General features: G+C 36.9%; 1 protein-coding gene across 3 annotated transcripts in view; it reads left to right on the top strand.

The window, feature by feature from the left end:
- Positions 1 to 3,359, top strand: part of ABCC9 (ATP binding cassette subfamily C member 9) — a 154,058-nt gene extending 150,699 nt beyond the window's left edge. For all 3 annotated transcript variants that reach the window (XM_060024418.1, XM_060024419.1, XM_060024417.1), the window contains one exon: positions 705 to 3,359. In XM_060024418.1, coding sequence (XP_059880401.1) covers positions 705 to 842 — 138 coding nt within the window. In that variant the 3' untranslated portion in view covers positions 843 to 3,359. The remainder of the gene's footprint in view (positions 1 to 704) is intronic.
- Positions 3,360 to 15,856: the final 12,497 nt, after the last annotated feature.

Raw genomic sequence — 15,856 nt, 5'->3', positions numbered from 1 at the left:
AGTGGAGAGAGATAACACCCACATTCGAGGAATGTTCTGATGATTAACAAGTATTTGTGTGGAGTGCCTAATGTATGATATATGCTCAGTAGGTGGTAGCTTTTATAATGATGAATTACTAACACCAAAGCTTCTCTCCAGATGGTACCATGTGGGAAGAGAGAATGAATGAGTGGCAGTGATCTCTAAAGGCAGAGAGACAGCATGCCTACCTAAAGTCCTGGATAATTCATTTTAACACTGCATGCCAGAATGGACTTCCCCTCATGGTCTTACTAGAATTGAACCACCTTCCAGAGTTCTTCAAATTGTGTGTCAGCCCACGGAATTATTGATTCTACTCAAGAGATAATTTTAGTGTAGATTAAACTATAACCCAACTGGTTCACGATGACTCTTCTTATTTAATTACTTAACAAACACTTGTTAGCCTACTCACGTTTCCATGAAAATGATGAAACTACTGTATTAGCTACACCCAATTTAATACAGCCTATATAAGACCATACTGGCTGGTGTTTAAAAGTATGTAAATCAATCATACTTTAAATAAGAAAGAAAAAGAGGGGCTGCGCTTCTTGCACCTCCTGGCTTCCCAAGATAAAGAAATGTCCTTGAATAATCAGTGAAATATGCATTTTCCCTTGCTTTGGCTGGTGTCCTGAAATTTATAACGAATACATTTATTCTTTTTTCACTCACAGCATCGGGTTCACACTATTCTGACGGCAGACCTAGTTATTGTGATGAAGCGAGGAAATATTTTAGAATATGACACTCCAGAAAGCCTCTTGGCCCAGGAAGATGGAGTATTTGCTTCTTTTGTTCGCGCAGACATGTGAAGGAATGTCTTAAAACCATACGTGTATTTAAAATAATGCTGTCATAACATACTTAAAGGATCATCAGCTTGGCCTTTGGAAAGTGGCATCTTAAACTTTTATATGCTTTTGTGAAGCTTACTTGTTACGTTGTGGAATTTTGTAGTTAGTAACGATATCACTTTACCAGTGAACATTGTGTTTTCTATGTTGACATTTATTCTTCCTGGTTTTTTGTTTTGTTTTGCTTTCCAAGCTATTACTGCTTAATATGTTTATTACTGATGCTTTTTTCTAAAGATTCAGCCACATCACCTTTAAGAATAACAGGTTGTATTAAAACATGTACTTTAAGTGGTAAATCAACTGCTATGTTTAAGTCTGGTAAATATCTCTCAGACATAGAAGTTATAATGAGTGTTCAGTATTATTGTACTCTGATTTATAAGAATATATTTTCCTTTTTGTTGGTGTCTCCAGATGTTATTGGAAGAAAATAAGAGGTAGACAGCTTTTCTACTCAGTTAGAAAGTGAAACACTCAAATTCATTATCTGGGGTCTGAGAATATTTTCCATTTCATTAACATTAGTAATCCTGATGCTTCTTTTAGCAGTCTCTTTTTTTCATCTAAATTGTTTCCTGTCACCGAGAAATCATCACATTTATAATAATGCTGTAAAGCCAAAACCTGCACTAGAAAGATCATGAAAAGAGTTTGAAAATTTGACAAATTATACCCAAGGTTCCATTTTTCCCTGTCTAGTAAAAGGAGAGTTCTTAAGATATCAGGCATATTGTGCCCTTTCCAGACTGAAGTTCAAAGAGTAATTAGGCTCAACCTTTCAGTGGCAGGTCAGCTACAGCTTTTTATGGTTTATTTAATCATTAGATGTGATTATGATCCTCAAGCCCTAAAATTCCACATTATTCAAGATTAGGGAGCACAGGCAAGTGGCCTTATTTTCACAGGATATATGTATACATACATACATACATACATAGACATCTGTAGGTGTACATATATATGTAAAACAAGTATCTGTTTCTAGGTGGAAGAGTGTACTTCTTTTAGACATTTATGCCCAATGGTGTCACACATGTATACATTTGCTCCTGCTCTAATTTTAATGTACATGTGAAAAGTGTATCAAAATGTTATTCTAATTTTAATGTGCATGTTCACAGTGCATTAAAATGTATGACGTATTAGTATTATGCTTGCTTAAATGTAAATTAATAGGTTCAAAAAATATCAAAAGTTACCTTCACTGTCATGCTAGCAGCCAAAGCTTTCTACTGCAATTCTGTACCTGTTTGTATACATATCATTGATTTTCATGTGAGGATCCATGGGCATTGTAAGATTGTGAAGAATTATGATTGACGAAAAAAGAGAATATATGCTCCGTCCCTATAGTTCTGTGTTCAATTTATTGTATTGTGTATTCATGCTTGCCTGATGTTTACCTAAAATAAGTTTCACGAGGATGGACAAAAATGTTCTATGTTATTTAGCTCAAATTGTCACCTTTTGTTGTATATATAAAACTTCATTGGGAGAAAAATCCTCTTATTGTTTCCTAAAAGCTAAACAGAACAGAATCAGTAACTATTGATTTGATCTTGAAAATATTTTCTAAACATTCCGCCAATCTCCTCTAAGTATTTCTGGCATTCAGATACTTTGTAAGGCTGAATTTACATGATGCTTGTTACCAAGTTATACCTCAATCTCACAGAGAAACTGGGATTTATCCACTGACGTAATCCCTCACAATATTTGTAAATTCTACTGCTATCCAGGCAACGTCAGTAGAAGCATATCTAATAACACTAAACAGAAAGTCACGTTTACCATTTTTACACCCAAGTGGTCACTGGTTTCCTTATAACTTTTAGTCACTTGAGTGTTTGTTTACAAAACTAAATTGAAAAGTCAAGGATGATTTTTTAAATTGTTTCATCATTTATTGTGTTATATGTATGATCTATTGAATATAGAAATGACTCATCCTGAAATAATATTTTACTAAATAAGTACATATATATAGAAGAAGACCAGCCTTTACCTAATCAAATTTCACATTCACAAATGTTACACTTAATTAACCAAATCGATTTTACCAATTTTAATTCCTTAATATTTGTTAAAAGCAGTAAATACATAAATCTTTATGTGAAAATAGATTATTGATATTGTTGAGAGAGAAAAAATACTTCTCTTAAAGGATTGTGCATCCTCTCCTTTATGCTACTCCCCACAATCAATATAAAAGTCAACTTCGCTCTAGACTAGAGAAGAGAAGACCCTCCTAAGTAACTGATACTTGAGGTCTGGGACCAAGTCTTGTTTGTCTTTGTACCCTTGCCATATAATACAAGTGCCTGGACCACAGCAGGCCCTAATAAGTATCGTTGATTGATCCACTGATTAATTTCACCATGTGCCTATAACTCTTCACTTTCTGTGTTGTGTTTACTGTGAAAATATATTGCTTTGGTATTATATAATAAATTACTCTTTTTGTTTGCTTAATTAAGAAGGATGATTATTCTTTCACTTATAATACCATTGGGGATCAATCACGACTGATCAATAGATGTAAATTAACACAAGTGGACAAGACAGTACCTGATCGTGCTTTGACAATTTTGTTTCACATCTGCCACAGTCATGCAGTTTATTAGCTTTATATGTAGGCTCTAGGGAAGTTTCCATCAAGTGGAACAACTATATCAGTAAGTTTTGTTACGTCTCTAATGAAATAGCTGGATGTCTGGACTTTTCCCCAAGGTTTATTGATCAGTTCTTATGATTGCCTTGCAATATATCTTTTATGACATTTTGTACTACATTCTTTGGAGTTCTGTGACTTATACTACTATAATAATTCCCTTAGTAATCCATTATCCAAAGTTAAATGCAGTCTTCTAATCTTAGCCTTTTAGAACAAGAAACAGTAGCCAAGAGGCTTTATCCTGTAACTTGTTTAATTTTTTCTTTAGTAACTATACATCATTTACAAGATTTGCTCAAGCATAAGTAAGATTCACCTAGCCCAAACTCTCCAGTGAAAGGGCTTATCTCTGTATTTCTAGCAAATGCTTTCGATGAGATTCATAATTAGCCAAGTTTGGGAATCGCTGATCTACCTCAGTCACCACTCTCATTTCTTTTTATTGTGCATACCATGGAGCTATAACACGCTGGAGATGATTTCCACACACTTCCTATCTTTGCTGACATTAACCTATCCTGGATTGCCAAAACAAGTGTCTCGGTGTCATTGAATGAACTGCCTTAGTTCCCTCGTAAAGGAAACATAGTGAAGTGAACTGAATCTTAGCTGAGAATATATAAAAAAGGACTCTGAACGTGATTTTCTTTTGTGGTTTAATCAGCAATATGTGATTTAAGGGGTTTTAAAAAGACGTAAAGCTTTTTTTACCCACATCTGAATTCCCTGTTGAATCATTTGCACGTTATTCTGCTGAGTTTGAAGTCATATTTCCAAAATGTTTATAGTGTGTAAATGTGATCATTGTGGGTAGGTTTCACTAACGATATTTCACAATATGGAAGGAAGACAAATTACCTGTGATGATTACTCCCCTTGCCACCTTCACATTTTTCCCGTAGGTATCATCATCGCTGACATATGAAAGCTGATATAGTCATTCTACATATCTACTACATGGTATTTAAATTATTTCTTTTTCTAGGGACTATAGCTAATTTCCCTTGTCATTCACACTGTGGTCACCAGTGCCCTATTTCTAAATTGACAAAGATCAAGGGAGCCATACCTGGCTAAATAAGTTAATTGGCTCAAAGAAGAAAGCCTGTGATTTTAGTGCCGCCAACCATCAGAGACCATCTCCAAATGTATACTGCATATTAATGGCAAAGAGCTTTGTTTTCAGACAATTATTTTTTATCACTTAATCTGCCCTTCGCGTAAGTAACTTGTTCATATAACAGCAACACTGGCCAATGCTGCTTCATTTCCATTTTTCTCTTAGGGCTACGGTATGTGCTATTTATACACGTTATCAGTTTTTATTAAGTGAAAGACAGTTGACCTTTAATATTATCAGGGCTAAGTGGATTTAGGCCAACTCTTCCATATCTAAGTATTTGCACTTTGACTCATAGTAGTTGGAACTTTGTTCCAACACTAGTTAAGAGCAATTTAAAAAAGTCCTAATCTCTTTCTTTCAGAGACCCAAAATGTTCATCAACCCTTTGAAAGCAGGCATAAACAGAATCCTCCAGTGAAGTTTACTCTTAACCCTCTTTCACAGGTTACAATCTATCTCCCAACCTCTCAATATGCGTGCCCCCCCCACATACATATCCTAGATAGAGTCACTTCTATCTTAACTTGCTGCCCTAAGGAAGTGCATAGTTGCTATGAATTTTTACAGCACACATTAACACAATGCATAGATAAGTCAAATACAAGTGCTTAGAATGGATGGCAGAAAGAGATGCTTATAATCATAATATTCTTAGTGTTTCTTCTAGACAGAAAAAATCCCCTTAGGAAGAAATTTCACTTCTTGATAAATCATAAAATGTATTTCCACACTTGGTCTTAGCCAGAAGGCTGAGAAATGCTAATAAAATGTATTTCCAGTGATAGGAAGTTCAACCCACCTTTTCTACCAGTTTTTAAGATAACAGTAGCAACACATTGCTGGGTTATGGTGGGCAGGTTCTTTTTAGTTCAACAAAGGAATGATAATAATTGTTATGGGGACTTCCCTGGTGGTCTAGTGGTTAAGACTCTGGGCTTCCACTGCAGGGGGCATGAGTTTGATCCCTGGTCAGGGAAGTAAGATCCTGCATGCCATGTGGTACAGTCAAAAATTTTTTTAAATAAGTAAATTAATTAACAATACTAATAATAATTGTCATGAAAGCTAGTAACCAGGCATTTTTGAAAGATGGTTGTCTCCCTACTAAGGAAGTTTGCATGAAAATAAACTTTGGTTACTTCGTCTTGATTGATAATTTGTTGTATCTGCTAAGTGTCACCTTTGAGTAACAGAGTGTGATTCAGGGAGATTATTTGCCAGAGTAGTACAAAGCTTTCTAGTATATTAAAATTAGTATAAAATCTTCTGAAATAACTATCTTTATTGTATTTATTTTACAGATGAGAAAACAGAGGCTAGGATTTAAATGAATTACCCCAAAATCATGGATTTAATCATTGATCTCTGTCCGACTCCAGAGATGGCACTGTTTTTTGGTTTGTTTTTGGTTTTTTTGCGGTACGCGGGCCTCGCACTGTTGTGGCCTCTCCCGTTGCGGAGTACAGGCTCCAGACGCGCAGGCTCAGCGGCCATGGCTCACGGGCCCAGCTGCTCCGCGGCATGTGGGATCTTCCTGGACCGGGGTACGAACCCGTGTCCCCTGCATCGGCAGGCGGACTCTCAACCACTGCACCACCAGGCAAACCCCAGAGATGGCACTTTTAAACACCAGAGAATGGAAGTAGAAAGATGGGGGTGGTATCGAATGGAGATTTGTGCATTGGAATCTAGGAAATGCAGAATTATTGGGTGTCAGGAAGAGTGAGGACTGGGCCAGTTCTAAAGACCGTCCACTCTCTGATACTGTCTCTCTGTCTCAAGCTTCTCAGCTTCCTCTTCCCTTCTGAGCTGCCATTTCCATCCCTCTGTCCACTCCTTCCTCATCTTGTGTGTGGCCTTTCTGACCATTCCTATCTTAGATGACATCTTGGAGCCCCTGGGCCCACAACTCACTATCTTCACTTCTCAGATTGTCTGTTTCCAAGTACCCAGCAAGGAATCTACTTTGTCCAGCTGATCTTTTGATCTTTTGTGTGACTGGACAAATTTGCATCACTTCACTTTGGGTCAAGAATCAATCTCTGGCCTAAAAAGCTGTGGCCAGAAGGTCTGAGCCAATTGGAAGTCATGTCTTCTGCTGAGGTGAATTTCACACAGTCTGGAGAGTGACCTGAAAGCAAGAATACAAACCCCACTCACAACCAGTAGTTCCAGGGAAAGAGCAATGAAACTGGGCTGGCTACTGATTATTTTCAGAAGATAAAGGAAAATTGGAAGGAGGGAGAACCATTCTTCAATCACATGAGCACTCAAGTGAGGTAGTTGACTAAACTCTCGTGCATTCTTCACATGTTCGCATACCCTACCTTTGCTCCAGAGAGAAGCAAAGTCCAAAGAAGGATATAATTTGCTTTTAAAATAAGAAAACAAGACAAAATCTCCTGCCATAAGTAACTTCCAAATATTGAATTTTTAAGCCCAAGTTTTATTTCCCTGTGGCAATGACTGCATAACACACAGCCTGTGAGACATTTCCTCACAGCCACCCATTCAAAATGAGCAGTGACACTCACCTAGAGCTGCACCATCCTTCTCATTTCAGGATCCCCAGCACATATGACAATCACAAGCATACTTTAGATAGAAGCACCCATTTCTCCCAGTGATCTATCACTTCCATTTCTAAGTGCCAAGCACTTGGCCCAGACACTGAATTCACTGTGTCCTTGGCAAACAGGAAAGAGAAAGTGGCAGAAGGCAGGTTTGGGGGTGAGACAATTTCACCTGAAAATAGGAGCTTCTTTTCTTTGTTCCCACCTGACAACTTCCAGCATATATTAAATGCAGTAAAATATTATATTGGAAACGCAAGGCATCTAGGCTTTTGGCCAAAAACGTAGGGAAAAAATTAGCAAGCCTAGTATTTCATGGGAAATTCTTGGCTTAAATAATATTTTAATAAAGCTTAGCTACATGTGCCAATAAAACATAGAGATGACAGAATGATTTATGATTTAAATATCATATAATCGCTGAAGTGTCTAGTACCATCTTATATCAAACAACATAAGAGAAGCAAATTCCCGGGGGCACAGAAGAAAGGAGCAATGTGAAATCAATGCAGATATCAGTAGAGTGCATATTGCATAAACCATCTCATTAAAAATTTGATGAAAGGATAATAATAGCTAACATATCTTGAGAAGATATAATATGAGCCTTAGAAGTACACTCTCATTTAATCTTGACAAAAGCTTTATAAGGTAAGCATTATTATCCCCATTTTAGAATTGAGGTACAGATTGGCTAATTTGCCAAAGGGTTAGTGGAAATGAGATGCAAACTCAGGCAACCTGATTTCCAGGCTCATACTCATAGCCATGTGCTATACTAGACTAATGATTAAATTAATCATTTAACTTTTCTTGGAAATAAATTATTTATATTATATATATATTATTATAGATCATATATATTATATATGATCTATAATAACAAAGAATTATGTCAGTCTACATAGAATATATTGAAAAAGAAACCGGACCAGGAATTAGAAGACCTGGATTCTAGTTTCGATTCTATCACATATCGAATGTATGGCCTTGGACTTATCATTGAAAGCCTGAGTTTCCATCTCCTCATTTGCAAAAAGGAAAACAAGATGGCGTGATAACAACCGCCTGCTGGCCTCATCGAGTTTTTGTGAATCTTTTAAATTAAATGATGGTGAAAGAATTTTATGATTTGAAAAGCACATTCTGGTATGAAATATCAGCATTGAGAACCCACTACATAGACCACATCTTAATAGTACTATAGGGATTTTTTAAGTCAGAAAATAAGCTTTTCCCTTTTTAAAAAACTTGATATGATTCTAACTTTACAATGGTGAGATGATATATTCAAGCTGAAATATTATATAAAAAATGGCTCCAGAATATTGATATCCTTGGGGTTCTGGAAAGGGCAAATGCAAAATCAGTCTTCCGGGGTACAACCTACCTGTCCTGGGGAAGACATAAAAAATTAAGTGAACTCACACTCAAAATTAAAACCACCAGGATGGGAATCAAGAGACACAACAAATAGGGATATTAGCACAAGAATGAGAAATAATAAAACAGTCTATAAGAGATTTAAAAATATGTTTGTTTGCCAAAAAGGATGTGAAAATGTGCTCAATATCATTCTTCATCAGGAATGCAAATTTAAAATTAAAAACAAAACAAACAGCTACCTACCCACTGAAATGACTAAAACCACAAAGACTAACAATACCAAGTGTTGGTGAAGGTGGGACTCTCACACATTGTTGGAGAGAGTGTAAATGGCACAACCAGTGTCAAAAACTGGCTGTTTCTACTCAGGCTAAATCTGTGCCTTTACCAGGACTCAACATTTCCACTCCTGGGCACCTGTCCAAGAGAAATGAGTGCTTATGTCCACAAAAAGACTTGTACAGAAATGTTAAGAGCAGCTCAATTCATAAGAGTGAAAAAACCAAAAAAAAAAAACCAGCCCAAATGCCCAACAATGGGAAGATGGATAAATAATGGTGGCTTATCCACTCAAGGAAATACTATTCCTGGTATATGAAACAACATAGCCAAAGCTCACCAATATTGTATTGAGTGAAAGAGGGCAGATACCAAAGAATGTCATGAAAAACGTAGGGGTGAAACAGGAATAAAGACACAGACTTACTAGAGAATGGACTTGAGGCTATGGGGAGGGGGAAGGGTAAACGGTGACAAAGCGATAAAGAAGCATGGACATATATACACTACCAAACGTAAGGTAGATAGCTAGTGGGAAGCAGCCGCATAGCACAGGGAAATCAGCTCGGTGCTTTGTGACCGCCTGGAGGGGTAGGATAGGGAGGGTGGGAGGGAGGGAGACGCAAGCAGGAAGAGATATGGGAACATATGTATATATATATAACTGATTCATTTTGTTGTGAAGCTGAAACTAACATACCATTGTAAAGCAATTATACTCCAATAAAGATGTTTAAATAAAAAAAAAAAAAAAGAATATACATGGTTCCATGTATACCAAGCTAAGCAACAAGCAAAACATGCCAATGATAAAATAAGCCATAACAGACTGAGCTCTGGTGGGGAGCAATTACAGTCTGGAAAGAGGCAGAAGGAAATCTTCTAGGGTGATAGACATGTTTTATGTCTTGATCTGTAATCTGCATGGCAGTTCCATAGTTGTTTACATGGGTTTTTTAAAAGGTAGGAAAAAGAAATTAATTTAAAGTAACCAAATAGAATGTCTAGAAAAGAAAAAAAGCCATTAAAATTAAAAATTCAATGAACAGATTAAACAGCAATTAAGCTTAAATGATGAGAGACTTCTTCCATTGGAAACAGATCTAGAACGCACCTGGAATGCAACACAGAACAAGCTGATAGAAAATAAGAAGGACACTGAAATGTAGAAAACAAACTAGTTACCAGTGGGAAGAGGGAAGGGGGGAGGGGCAACATAGGGGCAGGGGATGAAGAGCTACAAATTATTATGTATAAAATAAGCTACAAGGATATATTGTACAACACAGGGAATATTGCAAATATTTTATAATAACTATAAATGAAGTATAATCTTTAAAAATTGTGAATCACTATATTATACACCTGTAACATATAATGTACAGCGAGTATGTTTCAAAAAAAAAAGAACACTGAAAAGATATGGAGGATAGGGACTTCCTTGGTGGTACAGTGATTAAGAATCCATCTGCCCAACCCTCAGAATGGGAGAAAATATTTGCAAACGAATCAACAGACAAAGGATTAATCTCCAAAATATATAAACAGCTCATGCAGCTCAATATCAAAAAAAACAACCCAATCCAAAAATGGGCAGAAGACCTAAATAGACATTTCTCCAAAGAAGACATACAGATGGCCAAGAAGCACATGAAAAGCTGCTCAACATCACTAATCATTAGAGAAATGCAAATCAAAACTACAATGAGGTATCACCTCACACCAGTTAGAATGGGCATCGTCAGAAAATCTACAAACAACAAATGCTGGAGAGGGTGTGGAGAAAAGGGAACCCTCTTGCACTGTTGGTGGGAATGTAAATTGATACAGCCACTAGGGAGAACAGTATGGAGGTTCCTTAAAAAATTAAAAATAGAATTACCATATGATCCAGCAATCCCACTACTGTGCATATACCCAGAGAAAACCATAATTCAAGAAGACACATGCACCCCAAGGTTCATTGCAGCACTATTTACAATAGCCAGGTCATGGAAGCAACCTAAATGCCTGTTGACAGACAAATGGATAAAGAAGTTGTGGTACATATATACAATGGAATATTACTCAGCCATAAAAAGGAACGAAACTGTGTCATTTGTTGAGACGTGGATGGATCTAGAGACTGTCATACAGAGTGAAATAAATCAGAAAGAGAAAAACAAATATTATATATTAACGCATATATGTGGAACCTAGAAAAATGGTACAGATGAACCGGTTTGCAGGGCAGAAATTGAGACACAGATGTAGAGAACAAACATATGGACCCCAAGCGGGGAAAGCGGCGGGGGAATGGGGGTGGTAGTGTGATGAATTGGGAGATTGGGACTGACATGTATACACTGATGTGTATAAAATTGATGACTAATAACAACTTGCTGTATAAAAAAATAAATAAAATTTTTTTAAAAAAAGAAAGCAGGGATCAAAATCTAAAATCATAGATGCATGAAGAAACCCTCAAAGGATACGCAGACACTCACAATAGTGGTTGCCAGAAATAGGCGATAGTGGGAACTGGACAGATCAGCATCATGGAAGGGAGGTAGACCTCTCACTGAATAATTTTTTATATGTTCTAATATTTGATCAGTGTGACTATATGCTGTTTTTCATATAAGAGAGTATATGAAAAACAGCATATTTTGTTTATTAATAAGACAAAAATGCAACCTGGAAAAAAAAAAAAGAATCCATCTGCCAATACAGGGGACATGAGTTCGAGCCCTGGTCCGGGAAGATCCCACATGCCGCAGAGCAAATAAGCCCGTGCACAACAACTACTGAGCCTGCACTCTAGAGCCTGTGAGCCACAACTACTGAGCCTGCGTGCCACAAGTACTGAAGTCCATGCGCCTAGAGCCCGTACTCTGCAACAAGAAAAGCCACCACAATGAGAAGCCCACGCACCGCAACGACAAGTAGCCCCCGCTCACTGCAACTGGAGAAAGCCTGTGTGCAGCAACGAAGACCTAATGCAGCCAAAAATAAATAAATAAATTTATTCTAAAAAAAAAGTTATGGAGGATAGATTTAGAAGGTCTGAAAGAGGGATCCCAGGAGGAAAAAAAGAGAATGAAGAGGATTCAAAGAGCCAGGAACTATTCCTAAAAAAATTTGGACTCAGATGATTTCAAAAAGTGGCTAATCCCTATTCTGTTTAAACTATTCCAGTCCATAGAGAAGGAATATGCATCAATTTTTTTACGAAGACTCATAACATTTACCCAAAATCAGGCAGAAACAAGACAGAAAGAATAATACAGACTAACTCACATACATAACTATGCAAAAATCCTAAATAAATAGTAGGAAAGACAATCCAGCATTATATTAAAATAATAATTTATCACGACCAAGTGGAGTTTATCACAGGAATGTAAAAACAATTTGACTCTTTTTTTAACCTAGTAACATAATTCACCCTATTAACTGGCCGAGGAAGGGAAAAAAAGTCACTTTGGTATATGCTAAAAAGGTCTTTTATGTAATTCATCATCCATTATTGAATTTGAAAAGTAGAAAAAGCACACTACCTCAAAATGATAGCCATGTAAACTATATATTCTGGAAGCATTTTCTCAAAATCACTAAAAAGAAAACATGTCTGATATCACCATTATTATTTACTATTGATCTGAAAATACCAACAAATGCAGGCTAAGAAAAATATACACAAATTATAAATTAATTAAATACTAATTAAAGAAGTTACATTAAAGTTATAATTATTTTAGAAAATATTATGTTTTAATATTTAATTTAATATGTTTAATTATAATAAATTAATATGTTTAATTTATTAATATAATTAATAAATTAATATTAATTTAATATTTAATTTAATATGTTTCATTGGCCTATGCTAAATCCTTTACACACTTACCTCATTTAATCTATACAACTCGAAGAGGTAGATGCTAGCGTCTCCATTGTATAGAAAAGGCAATTGAGGCTCAGAACGATTTAGTGTGTTGCTCAAAGCCACCAACCAAGGAAATGGCAGAACTGGTCATTGATCTCACATCCTTCTGACTCTAAAACTATGTGAACTTAAACAAAAGGTATATTTCAGGCATCTTCCACAATTCCTCAATTTCAAAAAAAAGACTCAATTGCATAATAAATTTCTGTAGATTTATAGAGAGGAGATCATTTTATTACCCCATTTATTCTGACAATAAATGAGGTAATTTGACATTTTAGATTAGCAACAAATATCAAATATTTAATTCTAATTTGAACCCGTTTAGAAAAATGGTCTTGTAAAAACTTTTCTGGCACAGGTAATTTTTACCTAAAGGAAAATTCAGGTCATTTAACAGCAGAAAAAAAAATCCTGGCAAATGATCATTGGGGCCAATAGTCTAAATATCACTTTAAAATTTTCAACCTCTATAATCCCTCTGCAGCAGGCATTTTTGAAAGGTGGCAATAAGGAGTCACCTTACTGAGAAAGTTCTGGAAAATCTCAGGTTTCTCCTACCAAGCACTGCATGTGTCACTGATTTTTCAAAACATAGTGATATGAAAGCTTAGCAATGGATCAAGACATTGTTGGGAATAGCTGTTTCCCCAAGAGCTTCAGAAAAGCCTATAGCAAGATAGATCCCAGGATCCTGCAAACTTGCCTTTCTTCTGCACAGAATATCAAGGCATAATTTCAAGGTCTGGAAAAACAAATAGTGACAGCCACTATTATTCATCTCCTCTTGGACGAGACCCTACCAGCTTTATTTAGTACTAGCATTTTGTACACTAACAGCAGAAAATAATTACCGCGGGTACTCTCTACTTGATTGAAGGAACCACTTTTCTCTTGGAGACACTATTACAGTAAACCAGACATGTTGATTTCCTGGGTCTCTATTTTATTACCAGTATCTTGGCTGGCTCCCTTTCAGTCCTCTGTCTTGATTAAATTCAGGAGTTGAGGAGATGCCAGTACAAGTACTGGACAGTTAGGATTCTGAAGGTTGGTGAGGTCTCAAAAATAATACTTAAGTCTATAAAATGATATTATCATGTATTTTCTTTTCTTAGTCTTAGATTAAGAAAGATAGTTAAATAATAGTTAAAGGAATCTGGGGGTCTATCCTTCCCCCCGTCCCACTGCCATACAGCTCTGAGGTCTTTCTGACCATCACTAAACCAAAACAAGCCTAATTTATTAATAAGAACTGACGGGCTTCCCTGGTGGCGCAGTGGTTGAGAACCCGCCTGCCGATGCAAGGCACACGGGTTCGTGCCCCGGTCCAGGAAGATCCCACATGCCGCGGAGCGGCTGGGCCCGTGAGCCATGGTCGCTGAGCCTGCGCGTCCGGAGCCTGTGCTCCGCAACGAGAGAGGCCACAACAGTGAGAGGCCCGCGTACCGCAAAAAAAAAAATAAAAAATAAGAAGTGACGTTTTTAAGTACTTAGACCAGTCACTATCCTCATCACTTTATATGGATTGTGTCCTCTTGTTCTCATAATAATTCTATGAGTTTCTTAAACCTAAGTGAACAGCAGAATCTCCAGGGGAACTCTTAAATGTGCTTTATTAGAAGTGTTTATACCTTCTCATGAAAGATATTTTAATTTGGGGGCCAAAGATATTATATCTTATTCTATCCTTCCTCCATAAAAGCCTGGAGGAGCCTAAAATAATGTAACCAGGTGTTTCCCACATAGCTGGATCATGGATTAACAATCATCCCTTTGAGATATTATTCAGTGAAAAGAGTTTAGGATTAGGGGTCAGATGTTTTGAGTCTGTTGTAGCTGGCCACCTGCTAGGTATTGGTTTTACACATCATCGTGCTATACTCAAATTGACTGTTGTGTAAGATAAGGACAATAACCTAATTCTCACATAGCTGTTCCCAAATTAGTTCAATAGTTTTCATCACCTAGAATACGCAGACTCTGAATCTTTATTCATTGGGTGAATGGAGAGATGGATAGATCAGTGAATGCACTTCCCAGTTTTCCCATCTCATCTCCTGCTTTTCCTCATTTCCATCGGATACATGGATCTTGTTACTATTCTTCAAACACACCAAGCAAGCTTCTTCCCACCTCAGAGCCTTTGCTCCCAGGCTGCCTGAGCCCCTGCTGATTCTTTTTTCAAATTTTACCTTCTTAAAGAGGCCTTTTCTGAACCCTATGTAAAATTGCCAATCACTGGCCCCAGTTACTCTCAATCCTTATCCTGCTTTACTCTCTTTATAAGTTTCAAAACCATTGATAATTATAGAATATATTGTCTACTTGTTCACGAACATCTTCCTCCCTAAGAATGCATTGGAGCAGGGACTTGGTTTTGTTCACCTGGCTGTATATTAAAAGGTAGTGACTGTTATGAATGCCCCCTTCCTGACTCGCAGATCCACACCTGTGAGCTGGCAGAAGTTTGAGGCCTTAAGCATGCAAACTGGATGGAGATCTTTTTCATTGAAGGTTCTAATGGATATCCTTAAAGAAAGGGGGTGCCTAATTTAAAGGAGACGGAGGCTCTTTTGCACATAAATAGATACGTATCTCAAAAAGAAATGTGCTCTGAACTCACTGGAACAGCTAAGTGCGAAGAGTTATATTGTCATTCCCATTTCATGATAACTCCAAAAAAGTGAGTTTATAACATGCTGTTTTGATTACTAGTTTATGTAACAGTTTTATTAAGCTGATTCCAAAGCAATATGTTCCAAGGTGGTTTATGTGAGGACACTAGTAAAGCAGCACACCAAGCACATAGACCAACTGTTATTTGGGCTGCTAACATGAACCGTTTCCATTGTCATTTTGAAGGCTCTCCAAATTCTTAAGTCTAATACAGCTCAGGAAAACCAAGAGCTCTAAATTCACAAGTCACGTCAAAGGCAAGGTCATCAAACGCTAGGACTTCACCCTTTGGTCTCAAGAGTACTTTCAAGGATGTCACTGATTTGT

This window comes from Delphinus delphis, chromosome 11 (genome assembly GCF_949987515.2).
Source record: "Delphinus delphis chromosome 11, mDelDel1.2, whole genome shotgun sequence".
NCBI lineage: Eukaryota > Metazoa > Chordata > Mammalia > Artiodactyla > Delphinidae > Delphinus > Delphinus delphis.
This window is presented reverse-complemented; position numbering and strand designations above follow the sequence as displayed.